The sequence below is a fragment of the Leptidea sinapis genome, chromosome 42, assembly GCF_905404315.1.
Source record: "Leptidea sinapis chromosome 42, ilLepSina1.1, whole genome shotgun sequence".
Lineage (NCBI taxonomy): Eukaryota > Metazoa > Arthropoda > Insecta > Lepidoptera > Pieridae > Leptidea > Leptidea sinapis.
In genome coordinates this window covers 8731734-8755911 of record NC_066306.1, presented here as the reverse complement: position 1 = coordinate 8755911, position 24178 = coordinate 8731734, and the positions used below count along the sequence as shown (strand labels likewise).

At 36.9% G+C, this 24178-nt stretch overlaps 1 protein-coding gene across 1 annotated transcript; it reads right to left on the bottom strand.

Annotated features, from left to right (window-relative positions):
* Positions 1-1290: 1290 nt before the first annotated feature.
* Positions 1291-22677, bottom strand: LOC126976874 (proton-coupled folate transporter-like). Its single transcript, XM_050825501.1, has 8 exons — positions 22570-22677; positions 21421-21681; positions 16234-16408; positions 14898-15075; positions 14420-14798; positions 5470-5710; positions 3861-3906; positions 1291-1775 (listed from the first exon to the last, which is right to left on the bottom strand). The coding sequence occupies exons 1-8, from the start codon at positions 22667-22669 to the stop codon at positions 1740-1742; spliced, it is 1416 nt and encodes a 471-aa protein (XP_050681458.1). The 5' UTR covers positions 22670-22677; the 3' UTR covers positions 1291-1739.
* Between the last annotated feature and the right edge of the window lie 1501 nt (positions 22678-24178).

Below are 24178 nucleotides of genomic sequence, written 5' to 3'. Positions count from 1 at the left end.
CCACACGTCGGAGTTGGTCCGCAGGCATTTTCATGAGACTAAAGTATGAACAAATTATGGTTTAGAGTTTATAGCAGACTTCTTTGTTTATGGTTTATAGCAGACTTCTTTAGTGTTGCCGTTGAAGGTTAAGGCGTCGGCAAATATATTGATATTGATGGGGACTGATACATTATTCGATGGTGTTTAACTTTGTTCCATCATAAGTTGTACGTTATTGTTTGAATAAATCCATTCCATACTTATGTATAATACTACTAGCAGCTGGCCCAACAATGGCTAGACATTGTTCTGTTCATAATAAAAAATACTCTTGCGGGTGGAATTTCGTAAAATCCGTACTAAGCCGGACTCTACTCAGCGAAAGGAATTGCAGCATAAGATCTTATCCTAAACTAGCTGACCCCGCAAACGTTGTTTTGCCATATAAAGTATAATTCACGCGATAGTTTTATAAGTAATAAAATAGTGCCTATATTATAGCCTGTACATCATTTTGTTCTATTGTCAATAGATTTGCAGCGCACGCAAAAATAGGTTTTCGATTTTACACCTTGTGTTACAAAATAGCAATTTTATTACGGATCCCCAATTTTGAAAAAAAAAAACATAGTCTATAGCTTTTCTCGATAAATGGACTACCCAACACTGAAAGAATCATTCAAATCGGACCAGTAGTACCAGAGATTAGCGCGTTCAAACAAACAAACAAACAAACAAACAAACAAACAAACAAACAAACAAACACTGCAGCTTTATAATATTAGTATACAGTCCTTTAAATTTCGTTGTTTTAGTAACAACTTGAACCAACAAAACTTTTTGTAGAAAGAGTTACAATTTAAAGCTCCAATTTGTAGAAGTTCATACAATTTATTATACATTTCTTTATCTGGCTTTGCCTATATCATAATATTGAGTAGGAATTTACATATAGAAGACATTTGGGTCATTTCACCGTAGACCGTAATTTTTAATAAGTATGACAATTGTGACGCTTTACAACAGCTGCTCGTAACCTGACAGAGATGATGAAGTTTATTGTTTGAGAACATTTGAACTATATGACTTTTCAAAACGGCGTGAAATCGAACCTATCACGTGTTTCTGTGACCCGAAAATATTTGATCGAGAAAGACAGAAAGTTGTATTACATCCTAAAATACAATAAATGGTAATATTCAGACATGCAACGCTAAGTTATCTAATTAATAAAGTTACAGAATGAATAACTTGAGTATCTTGCAAAGAAATATGAGTAAATTTTGTTATAATAATAAAATAAAACAGTGTATTAAAATCTTATAATACTCCATTACAAGCATAATACGCAAGGAGAGATAATATTTTTATAAGTTCGGATATGAATTGCTCGTATAGTTAATAGTAAAATGTTTAGCCGTGCACTCAGCTGCCATCATCATTCTTATGAAGAGAAGCTTTGCACATCATCAGTACCTACATTGAGAGCCAATACAACTTAATCTATCAACAAATTGTTTACAGTAAGTGCAGTTTGTGATCCCAATTTCCATTCTTTACGATTTCTGCTTGCAGACAATATTGTACTTTATTGTACTTCCTAGACTATTGATAACAAACTATTATCGTTTGTGTACAATAACCTGCGAATATTTTTGTTAAAAGTTGTGGTTTGGTGCAATTTTGTCGATTATAAAAGGAATTTCTTGCGGGTCCAATCAATTAATTGAAAAAGTAAGTTTAATTTGTACTAAGTATCAGCTGGTCACCGGTTTCATCGTCTCCTCAGGTGCCTGTAAACATAATATTATAATAAAAAAATTATTCTACATATAAAAATCAAGAGATTGTTATTGATGGTTACTATGTCATATTGACTGGAGAGTAACATCTAAAAACGTATCTATGCGTTGCGTTTTTTAAAAAAAGAAGTGAAATTATGCTATGGCGATAGATAAGGCAACTCGAAGACCTCAATCTATATCGCTTCCCACTTAAGCTTTAACCCTAAGGAACTCTCCAGAGTCTTTGCAATGTACCCGTCGACACATTGCGATGCCCCTACACTAGATTTATATTCTAGTCTCCTTGTTAAAACGACAGAATCCGTTTTAAGAGAGCCTGTGATTGTTAGTGAAAATACTGAGATAGATTTAACATCTTATGTCTCATGGAGACGAACGTATGTGCCAACCATAGTCTGGAGCGGCAGTGCCCCGCCAAGTGGAGAAAGAACAAGCGTCACGGCCGTACCATCCTTATCTCCAAGCTGTTCAGGCCATTTTCGACCTCCTATAACTTCGTTGTGGATAAAACTACAACACCTATAAGCACGGTAAGTAAAGAATTATTAAAAACCTTTGTTTAAAATAAATTTAAAGACTTGACCATCGTACTAAATAATATAATTTAATATAATATGTATGACTACTTAACAGATTTTACTATTTTTTTTTGTACTTGACAGATTTTATATATAGATAGATATAGATTTGCAATGTGTTTAATACATAAATATAAAACAATTAAAAATATAAAAAGCTTATTCGAAGTGTTCTCCATTGGCTGCAATACAGTCCTTTAAACGTTGAGGCCAGTTATCAATAGAAGCACGCACTCTTTCCTTGGGATAATTCTTCACTGCCAATCGTACGGATTGTTTAAGAGACTCCAAATTATCATGGCGTTTAGAGCAAGCTGTACTCTCTAAAACTGACCATAAATCATAATCCAGCGGATTAAGATCGGGACTAGACGACCGCTCTGATGAGTCCGAAACGTTCGTTTCCAGCCAAGACTGCGTAGACCGAGCTTTATGACCAAACATATAAGGCCATGTTGTTTGTGAAAATGTTGCTTAATTGTAAAAGATTTCTCGTCCGAGAAATCTTTTTCTATGACAATTTTTTTCTGACTTCGTTTCGAAGTTGTTTCGGTTTTACCACCCTATTCTTTTTTAAATTATCAGTTCACAAATGACCAGTTGGTACGTCTCTTATAGGCTGCAAGTCCTAAGTCATCTTTTAAAATACGCGACATGGTTCTAGGTGCTATCTTCATCTCCCGAGATAAAATCTTTTCTTTCGGACAGGATTTCTTCGAATTCTTTCTCTTACTGCTTTGACCTTTTTCGTACGAACACTACGTGGACGGACAGATCTTTTTTTCACAAACAGGGAAGGTCTCATTGTATCTATTAGGTAATAGCCCGGTACACAAACCAAATAATACCAAACGTATGGAGACTTTTAATAATTGAATTTGGCTCCATACCTACTTTGTGAAATGCAATCACAGCAATTCGGTTTTCTTTATCACTCCATTTTAATATCGCAAAATATTGTACTATGTATTGGCGCCCAAATGGAAAAACTCAATGAACAATAAAGAAAAATGACAGATTCGAAATTCAAATATAATATTTTATTTATTTTTAACCGTAAAAGTATTTCTGGCCAGACCAAGTATTTTAATTGAAAAAAGATACATTGAATTTTCATGCGAGGGCCGAGTAAATCTATTTATTTAAAACATAAAGGATTTGCAATATTTATATGGTCACTATGAGATGTTGTTAGGTTTGCTAATTACGTAATATGAGTGATTATAGTACGGACAAAAGGACCGTTAAGTTGGGACTGAATAAATTGACCGACTTGTTATTATATATCTATCTCACAACTTTTGCCGGTAGAAGAACTGAGTTGCGAGACTTGTTTTTTTTTTTAATAAGTTATGTTTTTAATGACTTTTAAGTTTTTAGGGCACCGCTTGTTATGCTTAGCCGTAAGATCTATAAGTACGTATAACCATTGGCACGAATTAAAACTTACACAATATATAGATGTATACCTGTAACTGTATTAATTTGATATTACCTGTGCGGAGATCTTCGAAGCTTTCCGGTTAAAGTATTGCACATACCTGCAACATGGGTGTGATTTAGATTTTGTGAAATAAATTTGTTGTTTAAGGGTAATGTAAGTTATTTATAGATGTTCTGCGGTGAAATACCCGGGAAGAACCCTGAGAAAACAACAGGATTTCGTGAAGGTTTAAGTGGATATTAGCACTCTCCTGCTTGAGTCTCACACTCCCTGTTCTATGTACTTCGCCGACTTAGAGGAAAATGTATTTCCTTTTACATTGTTATTATTATTATTATAATCTAACATAAATCAATAATTGGTACATTCAAGTTGGCCAACGTATAGCCATACCTAAAAGACCCTACAATATACGATTACAATAATTAATAAAATGTTAAGAGATAATGTAGTAAAAATTATAGTATTAAGAATAAGATTGGTACCAGTTACCACTTCTATCATAATATTCGTGTATAGAGTAAAAGCAATAATTTTTGAATATCGTTAATAATTTAAATTTAAATCTATATTGTATATTGTCGAAAACTGTCCTGCGGACATATATATTTGTAGCTTAAAAGTAATTTGTGAAGATTAATAATATTTTCTAAGGAATATTCTCAAGTTCTTTCCAAGTAGGCATTTATGTCTTTAAGACCTTTTGTATTGTTTTGTTAAAATAATATAAAAATACTGTTGGCCAATGTTTTGTACTATATGTTATGTACTATATAAGAGATGTAATGTGCTGTAGATTTTATAAAAAAAGAGTGTGTGTACTTATGTACACGCGTTAGAAGTTATACTTCTTTGGCGTATGGAAAAATAAATTAAATTTTAACAAATAGTTGAGATCAAAGATTGTATAAACACTAAGCATTTAAGATTAATATAAACAAGTATAGAAAATTAATATTTTTATTTATTTATACATAAAATTTATAAAAAAAATTTTTTAGATAATAATGTAATAATTTTTAATTAATGATGTAAATAAATTATACATACCGACAATTAACCTCAAATCTATAAATGCACTCAAAACAGTTTATTCAAATCAGTTTTATCACTAATACTCAATATATATAGATATACCTACTAATAAATTATTAGTAAATACTATCACCGTCGTATATGAAATTGATTTAATAAAAACACCAAAATAATATTTATTTATTCACACTGTTTAATTGTACTGTTACGAAACACGTGTTCTAAATATAAAAATACTAGATTAAACAACTTGAACATAGTTATCGATTTTCATGCCACCTAGAACTAACTTCGCGATGTAGAATTTAGGTATCGGTGTGCGCGCGCATCTAAAAAATTCACTCTCATCATTTTACTCCATCGCGCCAAAAGAAGTATAACTTCAAAATGTTTATGGGTGTTGTTTGAGAGTCACCATCATTAACTATAATATCTTAATTAAAATTAACTGATATATCCACAGCTTCTTGTAGTGTTGTAAATTTTTGGTCAATGTATCAAGTTATAACAGATAAAAGGATTATGTAAGGATAAGTCTGATTACAGTAGGTACTTATAAGATGTTTACGTTACAGCTCTACCGCTTAGTAATATTGATGAAAACGAAGTGATAAAGTATACTCACCCCAACAAAGTCAAGCATATCAAAGTTATAGACGCACTCAACACGTATAAAGAACTCGGAAATATGTGGAGGGTAGCTGCATAAACCGCATTATACAAAATGGGCGCTATGAGAGGCGCGATGCTCTCTGCGGCACACATCAGTGCAAATATTTTCGACACTTCGGTTGGGTTAAGTATTTTACTCAAAAATGATCTCGTTAGTGGACCTGCGAGTCCTTTAAACATGGAAACCAGGACACCTGAAAACAAATATGTGGTTAAAGCAAAGTAACGATTCAGATTATGGCATGGTATGGCGCTCCTGTATCTGCAATTACTCCTTAATTGAGTCTATATTGGGTGCAGGATACCTCAACATTCTATATTCCCAACTTTCCTGGGATGCTCGCAGCTTTTATATTTTCCAGTTTCGTGTTCTAGTCGCCCTCGCTTCTCGACCAATAATTTCATTAGTAACTGATTTAATTGATGATAGTAATTGATGTCTTTCACGAGATTTTCTGCACGGCTGTCCATTATGCCAAATGTGAATAGTTTTACTTAGTGCTGTGTTGAGGCGATGTAGATAGAGAAATATATTTTCCCTTTATCCTTTTATTAACTTTAAAAACTTCCGGCTGATGATTCCGGCAGTCACTAAAGTAGAGGGACTACGTTGAAGTATCTGGTCATTACTAGTGTACACAGTAATGGACAAAGAACCAAAGAAAATGTAATAATACAAGTGCTTACTCTGCAAAATCAATTAAATCAAAATCAAATCATTTATTAATAACACCATTGTTACTAGTCAAAAGAAAAATAAGTCAATTAAAAATTATCATTATCATTTTACATAGGTAGGGTAACCTAACTCACTATAATACATTATTATGTAATTGTTGTCATTTTACATAAAGAAAATAAATATTTTTAAGCATTGTAAAATAAGTATACTTATTAAGTGTTACTTAGGTCATATAACTGTCATCTTGTAAAACTCCTCCACTGATTAAAACGTATGTTTGAGAAGCCACTTTCGAAGTTGTGTCTTAAACACCGTTGTGGAAGTTGCATCTTTCTTGATCGAGTTCGGCAGCCTCCGATTTTCGCAGCTTATGGTCTGGCGTGACCAGTAAGTGTGCGAGATTGTTGCTGCGTAAAGATCTGGATGTATTAACACCTTTCTGTCGGAAGAGGTTTATATTATTATACGTGTACAGTGCTAAAACGTGTAAAGTTTGATAAAACAACTCGCAAGGTAGAGGCATGATTTTTAGTTCTCTGAATAGCTCTTTAGGTTGCAAGGCGGTATGAAGTTAAAGCGCCAGTGATAGTAGATAATGAAGAGAAAATCCAGTTTAGAAACAAGCACTTTTAATTACACAAGCAACGCAACAATTTAATAGAAGGAGTATAAATAGTATAAGAAGAGCAATTTAGTTTAAGCAAGTCCAGATTGTAAATAGAAGACACTACAAATATATATTATATACGAAGAAATAACACGTAACGATACTTAAGGCTGTTACAAGGAGCAAACGACACTAGCTCTGCGCAGGTTAACTAAATCTCGACTGGCGTTCGACCGTTTAGCTAATGATTACCGGTTACTGTGGAATGCGAGCGATCGCCCCGCGCCGCGTGCGCATTCAACACAAATTCAGACATACTACGGATATCGCGCGGGTTTGTTGTGAATTTAATATTATATTGTTTTTGTATGTGTGAATATAATAACTAGATAACTAAATATTTTATGGTTGTTTGGACATGTATAAATATGTAAAATAAATAAATACATAGAAATATGCGATAAGTCACCCACATCGCTCCCCTCCAGAGACCGAGTTAGGAAGGTCGATAATAATCGGGGAAATGTACTTTTCTTCCAAAACGTGTTGTTTTGGCTGATGGTGGAGTGGCATGTGCTTGTGGAATCTGTGGAGTAGTATTGTTGTGTGTTGTGGTTATGTGGTCGTGTAGTAAATAGGCTGGCTTAAGCCGATCTATGCTTACTGTGACTTCTTGACCCTTGATGACAATTTTGAAGTTTTTGCTACCTCTTTTACGAACTTCATACGGTCCTGTGTAGGCGGGTTGAAACGATCTTCGTAGTGCGTCTTCCCTGAGGAATACGTGACTACTCGAAGCAAGATCTTTGTAGACGAAAACTTTGTTGTTGGAGTGGTGTTGTGTTGGCACTGGTCGGATGTTCTCGGCGAAAGATTTCATTCGTGCAGAGAAATCAGTGATATCAGTGGTACAATTCACGACATTAGGATCAAAGAATTCTCCAGGGAGACGAAGAGGTTCTCCATATACGAGCTCCGCTGATGATGCTTTAAGGTCTTCTTTGATTGAACTTCTTATGCCCAGAAGTACGAGCGGTAGTGACTCGATCCAATCAGCATTTGCATGGCAAGTAATTGCAGCTTTCAGCTGTCGATGGAACCTTTCAACCAAACCGTTGCACTGTGGATGGTATGCGGTTGTTCTACGATGATCAAAACCTATGGACTTCGACAGCTGTTGAAACAGTGCTGACTCGAATTGTCTTCCGCGGTCAGTAACGATCACTGCAGGACAACCGTACCGTGATATCCAGCTAGATATAAAAGCTTTGGCCACTGTTTCGGAGGTGATATCAGTAATGGGTACAACTTCCGGCCATCGCGTGAAGCGATCGACGGCTGTAAGACAATACCGATAATTACCAGCGGGTGGTAATGGTCCGATCAAGTCTATATGAACATGTTTAAAACGCGCCGAAGGCAAATCTAGCGTACCTACAGGTGAAGTGACGTGCCTTTTCACCTTCGTGCGCTGGCAAGTTAAACACGTCTTAGACCATTCACGGCAATTTTTGCGAATTAATGGCCATACAAAGCGTTGGGCAACGAGTTTGGCTGATGTGTTAGCGCCAGGATGACTGAGCGAATGTAAGCACTTAAATACTTGCTCACGCAATTGCTTAGGGACGAAAGGCCTAGGAGTCGCTGTACTTACATCGCAGTACAACTCAATACGACTACCTGGGATGTTCATCTTTACCAGGCGCAAAGAATTTTCATTTTGTAAATACTCAGCTAGTTCTGGGTCTGTGGATTGCATTTTAGCCATGACTTCCAGATCGACAGGTATCTGCAGTTCTTCAACTCGGGAGAGTGTGTCGGCTACAACATTGTCTCTTCCCGCGATGTGTTGAATGTCAGTTGAGAACTGAGATATTAGGTCTAAATGTCTGTACTGACGAGGTGTGCAGTTATTCTTTCGCTGATGGAATGCGTAACACAGTGGTTTATGATCCGTATATATAGTGAAATGTGTTGCCTCCAGCATATGGCGGAAATATTTAATGCTTTCGTAGATCGCGAGAAGCTCGCGATCATATGGTGAATATTTCGCCTGTGCTGGGCTCAATTTCCGCGAGAAGAAAGCTAGAGGTTGCCAATCTTAGTCCTTCAGCTGTTGTAGGACTCCACCTATTGCCGTATCAGAGGCATCAGTCACTAGTCCTAACTTGGCTTGTGGGTCAGGATGGGCTAACAGAGCTGCATCACAGAGACCCTTCTTGCAATCTTCGAACGCTTGAAGTGAATCCCCCTTTATGTCTACTGGATGCGATGCTTTAACTGATCCAGTCAGCAATGCGTGTAAAGGGGCTTGGACTTGAGCAGCGTTAGGCAAGAATCTCCTGTAAAAATTGATCATTCCCAAAAATCTACGTAATTCTCGGACTGTTTTTGGAAGCGGGAATTCGGAAATAGCCTGAACTTTCGTTTCAAGCGGTCTCGTGCCTTTTTCAGAAATTTGGTAGCCGAGAAATGTTACCTGAGAGGCTCCGAAGACACATTTGGCACTATTCACCAGGACGCCATAATTTTTCATACGAGTGAATACCTGACGCAGGTGATCCTCGTGCTCTTCGGGTGTGCGGCTGAAAATTAAAAAATCGTCGAGATACGCATAGCAAAAATCCAAGCCACGTGTCATTTCATCGACAAATCTCTGAAAAGTTTGTGCAGCATTCCGCAATCCAAAAGTCATAAAAGGGAATTCATATAGTCCGAAGGGTGTAGTGATAGCAGTCTTCGGAATGTCTTCCTTTGCGATTGGTATAAAATTATAAGCTTTTACTAAATCTAAAACTGAAAAAATTTTACAACCGGACAGACAATGCGAAAAGTCGTGTATATGACGAATTGGGTATTTATCTGGTACAGTCCTAGAATTCAGTAACCTGTAATCGCCACACGGACGCCAGCCATTATTTTTCTTGGCTGCTAGGTGAAGCGGAGATGACCACTGACTATCCGACGGGCGTGCGGTTCCTGCAACAATCATAGCTTCAAACTCTTGCTTAGCAATTTTTAACTTATCTGGGGCAAGACGTCGTGGTGAGCATGAAATGGGCTGTCCAGGTGTAGTTCGTATGTGGTGTATAGTGTTGTGTTTTACAATATCCGTAGTACCTGCGGGGTGTGTTATCTCGGGGTACTCGGACAATAACTTGTCATACCTACTATTACCACCAGTCGAAATTTTTACACTTGTGACAGACAAACATTTTTTATACATATATACTACACTGCTAACATTGGTTAAGTCATCGATCAGTTTTTGTTGACTAACATCAACAATGAGGCGGTAAAATGATAAAAAATCGACACCAATTATAGGTTTTGTGACGTTAGCAACAATAAAACGCCACGGGAAATCTCGTCGTAGACCTAGGTTTAAATTTAACTGAATAAAACCATAAGTGTCGATAACTGAACCATTGGCAGCACAGAGTTGAAATGAAGTTTTATTACGAGGTTCGCGAAGCACAGATATTGGGAACACACAAATGTCACTTCCAGTGTCTATTAAAAATTGTAGTTTAGTGGTTCGGTCTGTAATAAATAGGCGACCCGTAGAACTTCGGCAGTCATCCGTCGCCATCACTGACTGCCTGGGGCGTTTTCCGACCTATAATTACATGGCTTAATGCACTTCTGCGCCTTACCTCCGTGTTTATTATGGTACCAGCAGATTGGATACCGGCGGTAGCTTGACTGCGAGCGCTGTGATGACGAACGGCTACAGCGCTCTCGTCGTCGTTCCGTGCGTCGCCGTTCTCGTGGTTCACGGTTCACTTGCATTGTCAATGCACTTACTTGTTTAGTCAGCTGAGCTACCTGTTGAACTAACTGGTCAATCGGAGATGACGTGGTTGCCGCAACGTGTTGCACCGGCGTCGCTATATCATTAATCCGATCAGCTAGCTCCGCAAGGTCGTCCAAGGGCAACGTTGGCTGGGACGCGACGATGGATTGCATTGCCGTCGGCAGTCGACTCGTCCAGATTGTTTTGAGGAAATCTGGAGGCATATTCGGTCCTGCAAGGTGCTGCAAGTGTCGCAGGAATTGAGATGGCTTACGGTTGCCAAGTTCCTCATGCATAAGCAACTGCTTCACTTTATTTTCCCGGGACACGGACAGTCGTTTGATTAATTCCGCTTTCAGTTTTTTGTAATCGGCTGGACCGGTGAGAATATCCTCGACTTCAGTTGCGTACTGTCTATCCAAAGTTGAAAGCACGTGGTAGAATTTAGTGGCGTCATCCGTTATGTGCATTATTGCAAACTGACCTTCCACCTGCGCAAACCATATAGCCGGCTTTTCAGGCCAAAACGGTGGTATTCTCATCTGACCAGGTGAGTTTACTACCCCGGATTGGGTCGTACTCGTCTTGCGACATCTTCGAGGCTCCGTATTCACGTGTGATTTTGCAGTGTCACTTTCACTGGATGACATGATAGCTCTTTCTTTCGTGTCTGCAGGGGTCACCAGTTTAGGTTGCAAGGCGGTATGAAGTTAAAGCGCCAGTGATAGTAGATAATGAAGAGAAAATCCAGTTTAGAAACAAGCACTTTTAATTACACAAGCAACGCAACAATTTAATAGAAGGAGTATAAATAGTATAAGAAGAGCAATTTAGTTTAAGCAAGTCCAGATTGTAAATAGAAGACACTACAAATATATATTATATACGAAGAAATAACACGTAACGATACTTAAGGCTGTTACAAGGAGCAAACGACACTAGCTCTGCGCAGGTTAACTAAATCTCGACTGGCGTTCGACCGTTTAGCTAATGATTACCGGTTACTGTGGAATGCGAGCGATCGCCCCGCGCCGCGTGCGCATTCAACACAAATTCAGACATACTACGGATATCGCGCGGGTTTGTTGTGAATTTAATATTATATTGTTTTTGTATGTGTGAATATAATAACTAGATAACTAAATATTTTATGGTTGTTTGGACATGTATAAATATGTAAAATAAATAAATACATAGAAATATGCGATAAGTCACCCACACTCTCTACAAGGGACATCGGCCGAGACGCCCACAATGACGTGCACGGCTCGTTTCTGCATGGCAATTTTATTGAGTGTACCATCTCTAGTGGGGTATCGCCCGCGTGATTGTGAGAGGTGGCGGTGGTGTACCATTGAGATAGAAGGACATAAAACAAGTTTTATCTCTATTCAGAGCCAGACCGTTTCATCGGAACCACTGCTCAAGTTTTTGAGCAACTGAGTATAGCCTCTGCTGCAACTCGAATGTTGTCGGTGCGGTGACAATGGCGGCGACGTCGTCTGCGTACATAAATATCTCTGCATCGCCGACTGAACAGAGGCTGATATACCATACAAGTCTGTACTCTTCTTAGGGGTTATGTACTTATTAACAATAAGCATTATCTCGTCTGGGGTAAAATACGTAAGCCTTATCGACGTGTTAAATCCATTCGAATTAGTACAGAGACAGTTGTAAGCGTAAGCAATATCAGCCAACGGGGCGCCGCATTTGCTGGCGGTGGTTGCGAACTCGAGATTCATCGCATCTACCAACTGCTGCTAAGTGCTAAAAAGGAGCTCCATCAGCGTCCCGTATAAGGTCGGTATAATCGATTCTCTCACGGTTTCCTCGGCCAAGTTTTGAATTAATTATATTCCACATACATTTCGCTTTTTTCGGATGGTCGCGAATCAGACCAGAGTAGTATTTAGTTCTTTTCTCTTTTAACATTGTATTACACTTATTTGAATATTGGTCGGCGATAGCAATTAAGTCAGTATTATTAGGAAACGTCTAATTTTTTAAATTTCATACTTCGCTATCGATCCAAAAATTTTGTATAGGGATGTAGGGCAGCTTTTTAAGTGGAAAACTTACGTCAAATTTATTAACTATTAGGGCCTGCAGGGCTTCTGCTAGCGCATGACAGCCATTTCCTACGCGCTCTACGCGATTCCCAGGCAACTGATTCAAGGGCTTTCGAAAAGTTTGCTTTATTCGCTGCTGTGAACATGCGTTTTATAGAGAATGTAGGTGGTGGCGTGGTGTTACGTGAGATGGTCAAGCGCTGGGCGTCGTGGTCGCTCAGGTGCGTCACGACGCCGGAGACACTAGCGACACATTCCTCGGGGAGATTGGAGTACACGTGGTCCAGTAGAGAACCAGTGTTTCCCTCTAATCTAGTAGGAAAGTCGACTAGTTGGCTGAAATTGTGCCTAGATAATATATCTAATAATTCCCTTTAAATATTTGAGTTTTTTAATAAATTAATATTAATGTCGCCCATTATTATTGCGTCTAAGCCTTCGTCACATATTTTTGATAGAAGTTTCTCAAATAGTTTTAAGTAAGTGGTATCAAGAGTAAGATTGAAGTGATAAATTCCGACAACTAATATATTTTCTACAACAAGATGCACTGCACAGACGTCAAATAATTGCTCCTGCGATAGATCACAATAGTCTGTTTTATTTATTACCTTAATACCGGCGCGGACGTATATGCAACTTCCACCACGGATGATCGATGGTCTGCAATAACTAGAGATTAGGTCAAAATTATTAAGTGTAACAGACACTAGTTCGTAGCTTCTAAGCCAGTGCTCTGTCATAATTATTATATCGCAGGACAAGTTTTTTGTTAGAAGTATATTTATTTATTTATTTATTAAAGTATTTCCAACTTGAAGAAACAGAGACTCTTGCGGCCATGCAATAGGATGCAATTCGGATCGCACAGCTCTATTAAACTACATTTTTGATTTTGGCAATGAGTTTCTTGCTACTTCTTCTCATTAGCTCAACCCTTTACGAAGTAGCGGTAGATTCAATAAGAAAAATATTTTTTTGACATTCATAAGTGTCATTTCCTTGACCTACATGAATAAAGTGATTTTGATTTGATTTGGAGTATTTGGAGTACACATACACTACATTCGTATTGGTTCGGGAAAACAGCAGCCAATAATATTGATTCCACAAACTGGTTGTGCGAGACAAGAAATTTATTGCAAAACGCGCGGTTGTGGAATGCCAGACGTCAACGTGATGCAAGTGGTACTTTGCATTGTGAAATAATGTCTGGTGGTCGAATTCGGCCGCTGGAATCCGAACAGCTCCTCTGAGCACTCCCCGTGATAAATGCGGTAGAAGATGCAGAGAGAACGCACATCTCTACGCAACGCCATAGAATCAAGCCGATCGGGGATGATTTGATCGTCGCTGATTCAAGCGCTCTTCGGTGTATACGGTCAAATGGAAAAAGCTGGTACTGAAGAGCACCCGCCTAGAAATGTGAACAGTACTCCATGTGAGGCCGAATTTGCTGTGGTTTACAGCGAAGTACTGTCTCGCCTTACTGAGCACCAAGCTTTTTAGAGGCCAGTTTGGCCTTCTCTTCCAAGTGACCACGGACCTGAGTCGCTCGATATATCGACACCAAGTATGCCGATACAGGCTGTGACAGTTAAAGGAGTGATCTCGAATCGAGGGAATACGACAAAGTGAGACTTTTAAGCGGTAAAGGCACAAACTTGTTAACTTAACTTAAGTAAGTCGTTCCGTGAATTATCTATAATTAAATTTAAAAAAAAGACTTATAAGAGTGATACTTACTTGCATACATTTGCCAAGAAGCAACAGCGAATATCTTAATAATGTATTCTATTATGGCGGTTGAAACACCAAATACCACAAAGGTTATATCTCCCAATCGCAACACTTTTTGCACAACCAAAACACCTATAAATTTGCCAGCAAATGATTGCACCGTACTTAGTGCCGAATATTTCGTGAATTGTTGTAAAGACCAGCCGAGTTTTTGTCTGGTAAATAAATATTCGAGCATACTTAGTCCAAATATTACTACTACGAGTAAAAAGTTGGCAACAGTAATAAGAATGATCTGAGCTCTTCTATTGAACGGCCGCTTCTTCAGGAATTCTTCGAATAATTCTTTTATGAGAGACAAGCTGAAAACGTTGGTTGAGCCACCCTATAAGAAAAATAATATTGAAGATGATCGAGCTCAATGATTTCCAGATATAGTTTTTTTTAATTTTAATTTCAGATTAAATCTTGAATGAATGCTTACCTTCTTTACTTTCACCAACGATTCTCGCAATACAAAAGTTACGAAAAGAAAAGCTAAAATATTGAGCGACGCTGCAAGTACAATTATGTTTCCACTGCCGATATATAATATCAGATATGAACTGAACATAGCACCAACGGCAGTCCCTGAAGATACAGTAGCTTCAATCATCGTCATTCTGAAACATCAAGTGCAAAGTTATTTGTAGTAACTGGAATACCCATACTTCATAAGTTGGAGTAAGATTCAGATTCGGGTTGACAGCAGTAACAATAATTCACCAGGAGTCGCTGAGATTGCCAACTGCAAAGAAGTCCAATGTAACGTATAGGAACATAGACTATCTTGGAACATTTATCTCGAACAATAGCGAATGTGTAGTCAAGCTTTGGATACTCTTCTCGCATAGGGTAAAGTGGAAGGCATTAGACCGCACGTAAATGTCATCCATGCGATGAATCTATCAAATTATATCTGCTATACATAAGTGTATTCAAATAACCTCTAACAAGAGATGGCGCAAAATTGTGAGGTGGATTACATCTGCCCATAAAAACTTCACTAAAAGAGTGTGTCGACCGTGAAGACGTAGCTTCGATAAGTTACAGATATTGTGTAACAGAAAATGTTAGGAATTATGGAGATACTCGCGTACCTATGCTACGAAATAAAAAAAAATATAGAGGGCTGAATTATAGTAAGCAATAAGTAATAATCATTTTTAAGTCCACCTTCGTGACTAGAACGTTCTCTGGGCTTTAAGGTGATTTTTTCCAGCTTAATTGCTTCCTTATGGATAAAATATATCGTGTGTGCATAAGAGTACCTACTCAGTCAATTACTTAGCGAAACACAAAGAGCAATACAAACTGTTCAAAAATGACTATATAATAAACTGACTCTTATATTCACAATAACATAATAAGTAATTTAAATTAGATTTAAATTTGTTTACAATTTTTGAGAAGAACAAGTTAATGCAAATACCAGATTGTGACCGTGTTAAATAATTAAATAAAAAAGCCTTATATTTTTTACCAAATTAAATAATTTGTACATATTCCTTAAATATTTACATATTTATACAAAATAATCTTATTTCTATAACTTGTTTTTTTTTAAAGAACCCATCGTTCTCAAAAGTGAAGGCCTCCTCTAGAGATTTCAGCAGTTAAATAAATATCATTGTTTTATTGTATTATAAACGTTACCAGTTTTATAATGGTCTTTTCTAGGGTCGGTTGTGCGAGGCATGAAGTTACAACTCGCAAATAGTGCGGTTTTAGAACGGTATCAACATAGCCATCAAAAGTGCTCATTGCCTTCAACAACTTACCTTAAAGTCATGTCCTTTTTAGAGGAGATATCGCTGCAGTAACTGTAGGCACCCGTGTACAGTACAATGTAGCTCCCAGAGAATGAAGATGGGATCACAGACAGGATGTGCCACCAGGGACCCATACCGTCTAACATCGAGTATATCACCGTACATAAGGTCGATAGAGTCGTGCCTGCAAATGTACAAACATACCAATACACTGCAGAGGAAATACAGAAAAACCTCTCGCCAGTGGCTTCCTACAGAATAATTGAGAGCAAAATTCAAAGAAATTAACATATTGACTGTTGCATCTCAATATATTCTTGATAATGTAATGTATGTTCATAGGCACATTAGCGAATTTGCTAGAAACTGTCATCACCACAATGTTAACACCAGGAACAAGATATAAGTTAGTAAGTCTTTTGTGGGGCTATGTATATGCTATTACAAAATGATCCAGAAAATGTACGAAACAAATATGTTTTGAAATTTAAAATAATTGTTAAACATTACTTTCTTAATGTAACCATAGATTTGGAGTAGGAAGTAGAGAGACCGACCTCAGGCTATGAAAATATAAAGTTTTTGTATGATTTCACATTATAACCATATTTTTATATAAAAAAAAATTAACAAAAAGCAACCGCCTTCAAAAACACTATTCCAAAACAATAGATATAATGTGCACTATAAAGTATATAAATAATTGTGTATTTTATACAATCTAAATTATTAATCTTATTCTAGTTACGATTATTGTAATTTTTGGGATCGGTGTCCTTCGGACGCAACCCGCTCTCGCCTCCTCACGACTCAAGCTCTCACCTATAACTATGTATGCAACAACCCTATCTTGGATGACACCGGCCCCAAAAATTAGAATAACTACTAAATTATAATAAATAAAAAAAAAATTGAATTTTGGAATAGTGTTTTTGAAGGCGGTTGTTTTTTTGTCAATTTTTTTTTATTTTATGATTTTTACTGAATTTGAAGTACACTAACTAACAATTTCTCTAAATATGTGTAAATATACTAAATTTTTCAGACAGTGTTCCGTTACTTTGTCGTGGATTCTGTTATCAGAACCTAACCAAACTCTCACCAAACTTTCTTTGAAGTATATGCTTTCCAATAAAAAAAGAATCATCGAAATCGGTGGGCGCGATATTGAGTTATTCGTAAATTTATTATCCACTTTACTATACGTATGTATAGCAAAATTTAAGACTTTTATGGTTTTCTCTTGGATTCCACTGTCAGATCTGGACCAAATTACAATGGGACCATTCGGGAAGCACCAGCTTTCAAATAAAAAAATAATTATCAAAATCGGTTCACACATTCGAAAGTTTTGAGGTAACAAACATAAAAAAAAATACCGACGAATTGAGAACCTCCTCCTTTTTTGAAGTCGGTTAAAAAAAGAAGCCCCCCTGAGTTTCTCGCGCCCGTTCGTCTCAGGTGTGAGGAAATTACCTACATTTTCGAATGGGTCTTTGACTTTCAATAAGTGATAGTATATCCCACTTTGGATAAATATAATTAAATTTTTATTCCCGCTAACAGTGTAAACAGCAGCCGCAGCCGCCTTTTGCTGCTGTGAAGCCGTAATGTGCATTGATATCGTTTGTACAGTCATTTGACAGTTTATGTATATGATGCTAAGCTTAAGTTAAGACATGCAGACTTGCATGAACAATTAGGTGTAAAAAAGTTGTTTTCCCGATGGATACCGCATTTGCTCTGTGAAGAGCAAAAAGCGGCTCGCGTTACTTGGTGCGTCAGAACTCTCGAAAGATTCCACGCAGGATCCTCAAATGCTGCAAATACAACATTGTATCAGGTGACGAATCCTGGATATACGCGTACGAACCCGAAACATAAAACCAGGCACGAGTTTGGGTGTTCGAAAATGAGTTAAAGCCAACAAAAATTGTTCGCTCACGGAGTGTTGCAAAAAAAATGGTGGCCACGTTTGTCTTCAAAACCGGCCATGTTGCGACTATTCCTCTTGAGGGACAAAGAACGGTTAATGCAGAATGGTATGCTAGCATTTGTTTGCTACAGGTCGTTTTTGAACTCCGTAAAGAGAACTGCAATCGCCGCATCATCCTCCATCACGACAATGCGAGTTCTCACACCGCGCACAGAACAAAAGAGTTTTTAGAGCAAGAAAACATAGAATTATTAGACCATCCGCCGTACAGCCCCGACCTAAGCCCTAATGATTTTTATACTTTCCCTAAAATAAAGAATAAATTGCGTGGTCAGAGATTTTCATCACCTGCATAACGACCATTTTTGAGGCCCTAACTTCCGAATGGAATGGTTGCTTCAATGGTTCCATTGTATGGAAAAATGTGTCAAATTTCGCGGAGAATATTTCGAAAAGCAATAAATACATTTTTAAATAGTAATGTTGTCTCACTTCCTTGATTCCCGAAATTTTCATTGCCGCCCTCTATGTTTTCTATTTCATATTTGATATTTAATTGCAACAAGCGATCTGCGTGTTCCGGAGCTGGAGGTCTTCTCGACGAGGGCGACGATCTGAGGAGGTACGACCTCGCCATAGATGTCATCAAAGACGATAGAATTACAGATTACATAGTAGTTTTAGTAAGTTAACAATATCATAGAAAAGGAAACATTCCACTGGCATAGAGAGTTCACTACTTATTATATCGTTTCAAATACCTTTCAAGACCTCGTAAACAGAATATTGTTCACAAATATTTTATCAGCGGCACAACTTACCGAAAACTTATCGATAACAATAAGTACTTAAGTAAAGACGCTTGCTTACCGTACCCGCTAAATATAAACTGCTACAATATAAAATGCTATAATTTCCATAATATGTATCTGATATATCATGCTATTATTTAAATAGTACAGTCAAAATCAGGTATAACGATTTCGTTATCACAGATATTAAATGTATTAACAAAATCACTCAACATCCGAATGCTACACAAAAACGATATCCAATCGAGGTCAAGCACCAGAAGTGGTAAGTTAATTTGTACATCCAATGCTATAAACGCTTCCATATCCTCGCCCTTAGTGGACTTCAACCGTATAACAGTTCAAATTGTAAACTAAAGTTAGGTAAGCTTTGATAATATAAACGATAGTGTGTTCCCAGAACCCATTGACTTAGCCAATCTCTCTACAAAGAAACTACGTCAAGATGAAATGATAAAAAGATAAAATCATATCACAGAAAGACAATCTCATGTTGAATACGGAACACTCTACATGTGATAACATTTATAATAATAATTATAGTTGTAGTCCCTTAATCTTTAAGATTTACAGCTTTATCAAAACCACAATTTCAAGAAAAGTTTGTAAATCAGTAAATGCAATACAAGACACACAACGTCTCTATGCAATGCCAAATGATCTAGCTGTTCACAAGCCACTGGATCCTCGACGATTCGAGCCACACTGCGATGCACGCGGTCAAAAGGTTAGGGCTGATACTGGAGTGCGCCAGACCAGAGAAGACAGCAATACTCCATTTGTGTTTAATATAATCAAACCACCAGTTTGCACAGGATGCCGGCTAGATTTTGGGTACCACAACGGCGCCTATTTCTGCCGTGAAGCAGTAATGTGTAAGCATTACTGTGTTTCGGTCTGAAGGGCGCCATAGCTAGTAAAATTACTGGGCAAAAGAGACATAACATGTTATGTCTTAAGGTGACGAGCGCAGTTGTAGTGCCGCTCAGAATTTTTGGGGTTTTTCAAGAATCCTGGACGTCCTGCTCGTCTCGTCCCTTATTTTCATAAAAAAAAAATAAGGACGGAGCTGCGCTTTGTAGAGCGCTAGAATGTGGGCCGGCTTGAAGTACTGCCGTACTGTTATTCAGCATTAAGGGAAATGTTGTGAAACAGGAGTGATACGACAAATGGGTTTTTTAGTGATAAACGCGCAAACTTTAGTCTTCTGGGTCTTAAATTTTACAATTGTTCATTTTAACCTATTGCAACTTCTCGAGAGAGGACTCGATACTCCAGAATACATGTTCCTGCCAGCGCTGGTCGGCGATCTCCTGTGGGAGAGAGACAGCTGCATATCGAAAGTATTGTCACCCGCATAGCAAGGTATGTTGGAGGCGTCCAACACGTTATTATTAATATGTAGAAGAAGCTATGTGGAAGATAGCACACAGCCTTAAGGTAATCCAGCGTTCACGGGCTTCGGGTTCGAGCAATAACCGACGACAAAGACCAGTATGCTGTGCAAAGGATGTAAGTTTAGTGTGACCAGTTCGTGGTGACGTCACGGGTCTGGTACTCGTCTATTCTTCTTAGACCCGGGGAAGCATACGACTGTGATTTACTATATCTTATGTAATATTTAAATTTCTCGTGTCGCGGTGTTTGTTACTAAACTCCTCCGAAACGGCTTAACCGATTTTTTACGAAATTTTGTGTGCATATCGGGTAGGTCTGAGAATCGGCCAACATCTATTTTTCGTACCCCTAAATGATAAGGGTGACCCATCCCTAAATATATTTTTTAACAATTTTTTTATGATTGAGCATTAAAAATACATTCAATTTCAATACCCGTACTACGATCAACGTCTATTTTTGTATCGCGATATCTTAATACAATTATTTGAACTGGAAGAACATATTAGTTAAGGTTATTTTTAATTTAGTGCTAGATGTAGAAAAAAAATCTAAATCTATGTCATTTGACAAGTCGTTGATGGGACATAAAATTACTATAAAGTCGTCTTTTAAAACAATTAAAGCATCATTTTAAATAAGGCTCTTTCGGAGATACGTATAACAGCTAGAAGAGGCGGCTTGAGGATGAGTTTATAAATATCACATTTATTTTTTTTTAACAATTAAATATATTATCAATAAATTATTAAAGGGTTGATGCACTCTCAGAACAAAAACTCTAGCACCAAACCAGGTTAGTTGATTTTACTGAAGGTACTACGATAGACACACTGTTATTATTAATATACAGGCTCCATGACTCCTGGGTTTGTGTTCAGGGTAACTTATCACACATTAAATGGTTTGCTAGTATTTTTTTAAACAGTTAAAAAACATCATTTTTTTCTTCACTGCATCATAAATATAAAATACCCCAGGTCTCGTAACCTTTATATACTATTTGTGTAGTGACAATCTTAAAGCTTTGGGTTAAAACGTGATGCTCACCTCCCAAAGACCACATTAGTAGAGGTTTCCGCCCATATATGTTAGACCAGGCTCCAAGGAACATCGCAAGGCATGCGGGAACCACTGCATCCAACACACCCTTGACGGTGGTGACACTTGTGGTGTACCTTTGAACTTCACTCTCTATGTGACTTGTCTCATTGTTCTTGACTGGCGACAGAAAAGGCGAACACTCTTCTCTGGGTAACCCGATAGCGTGAACACAAGTTCTGTACAGCAGAATGTTGCTTATTGCTGCAGCTACGATATTATGTCCAGATTACAATATTTATATAGAAAATAAAACGGTAACAAACAAAAAACACTATACATTTAAAACAACAACAAAGCCAAACATGTATGTCCAGGCACAACACAGAAACTAATCAATTCATTTGCATGAATATTAAAACAAGGTCGGGCAACATAATATAGGCTACATGCAGGCATACTATTTTTGATGCTTTATAGCATCTATGTGGACGATGTCGCGGGCAGCAGCTAGTTATTATTATAATAAATTGACATCATATTACGTATAAATAGTTTAAAATTTTGTAATGTTTGAGTATTTAAATAAATTGACATGTACTGTACATGTTAATTTATTTATATCTATGTACAGTACATGTAATATTTATTTCATTATTCTCTTTTGTCCAGTAAAATACCGAATTTAATTTTAGGGCATAATTTATAATATTATGTGTGTGTGGACTCTATTACAACGTTTTTGCCATTTTAAAAGCGATCATATAGTTGGTATATAAATAGGGACCTGGCCACTAAGCATTGTTTTCTTTCAAAATATTTAGCAGCTAAACAATATGAAGCCGCCTACTGAACCACGTTAGAAATGGATTTGATTTCCGCATATTTTTTTAAAATAATGATACCTACAGTTTCGGCCCTTTTGTGACGTCACATGAAATATTAGTAAACTTTCCAAGAGCGTGTATTATAAAAACATATTAATTCTAAATGGTACATACGATGTCATTTACTGCAGCATTTGACGGCTAGGTGATCAATACGTTATTCACTAGTATTGTCATTCTAATTGAATAAATTAAATAAAAAGCTTTATAGCCAATAAAATATTGGCTATCATAAAACAAAACATCTGACAGAGTATTGTTTGAAACTTACTTGTAAAGGATGTTGCGACCATGTTCAAGAATAAAGGAAGTTCTATAGTATTTCTTACACATCTCTTCTGAATATTTTTTGTGTCACTACAACTCTCCATGGCTAAACTTTGTCTGTTATTCGTGAAAAATATTTTCTGTATCAGATTCTGTATAGAAAATATTTTCACGAATCTGTACCTAAATAACACAATACTAAGGTCCCGACTTGTAAAGATTTAACTGAAATTGGTTTTCTGATAAAATATATCTATTGCTGATAAACATTGTCAAAAGTATAATACATAATCTTCATTCAATGGCAGTTATCTTGAGAAGCAGTGAATCACTGATGAATTTGCAGTTTATCGTTATTAAGGACAAAATAATACACCAGGTATTTAGCGCCAAATTTTGGGCACGCCTGTCTCCATGTCTACAGACCAATAATAGAAGCTTTAAGGTAGCGTAACGTAAACTTGCCAACAAACTGTTGCAACATGTAAAATTTAATGGCGAGATGTAAAATTTAAGTACCAACTGTGCATACTTTAATAAAAAACTGTCAAAAATTTTACCACCTCTTCAGAAGAGTTGAGCTTTAAAGAGAAATGGCAACAAAGTCTTGCCACTCTTTTAAATCTATATTTTTACGGTTTCAGCATTTGACATTGTTTTATAAATAAATAAATAAATTCTTTATTTTGCTAGAAAACATGTAACAATGGGTGTAAATAGTTTTAATGTATCAATGTTATCGGCCATTTGTGGCATGCAAAATTATTATTAACAAAATTCTAGTTATTATTATAATTGATTAACAAACTCTATATTTTAAGCACTTAGGTTAATTTAAATTATAATTATTATTTTTAAATGTCATTATTTAAAGACTAGAATTAATATATATTTTAAAGTCAATTTAATTTAACCTAATGTGTCAACATTTCATTTATGGAATAAAAACATTTATCTATAAGCCATATAAAAAGATCCTTTTTAAATCGTTGGACGGGTAATACGCGTAAGCTTGGAGGGAGTTTATTAAATATTTTTATACACATGACATAGCTACATTTTCCGTAGAATGCATTATGATATTTGTGTGCAATCACCAGTCTGTCACCGTTTCTTGTATTTCTCGGATAAATATCTCTTGCTTTTGTAAATAAATGGTCAAGTTGTTTGACAAAGATACATATTTCGTATATATACATACAGGGAAATGGAAGAATACGTAATTCTTTAAACAGTGGTTCACACGAATCTAAGTAAAAAGCTCCTGTCATAGCTCTTAAGCATCTCTTTTGGGCTATGAAAGCTCTATTAGCCTCGCTAGAGTTTCCCCACAAGATGAGTCGATATCGAAGTACTGATGCGACATAACCATAATAAGCTGCCAGGACTGGACTTGGTAAAGCCGTTTTACGCAATCTATATAACACATAATATCATACCTACAATGTAAATAAGAAGTAGTATTATATATTATATATTCCCCGTAGTCACTCCAACCAGGCACCGTAAGAGGCGCCTCCGGTTCCGTGAATGGTAACACGGCAATGTGACTCTGCCACCATAACATTGTCAGTTTAAATAGCACTAGGAGTGTGAGTGTCGTTGTTTGACCA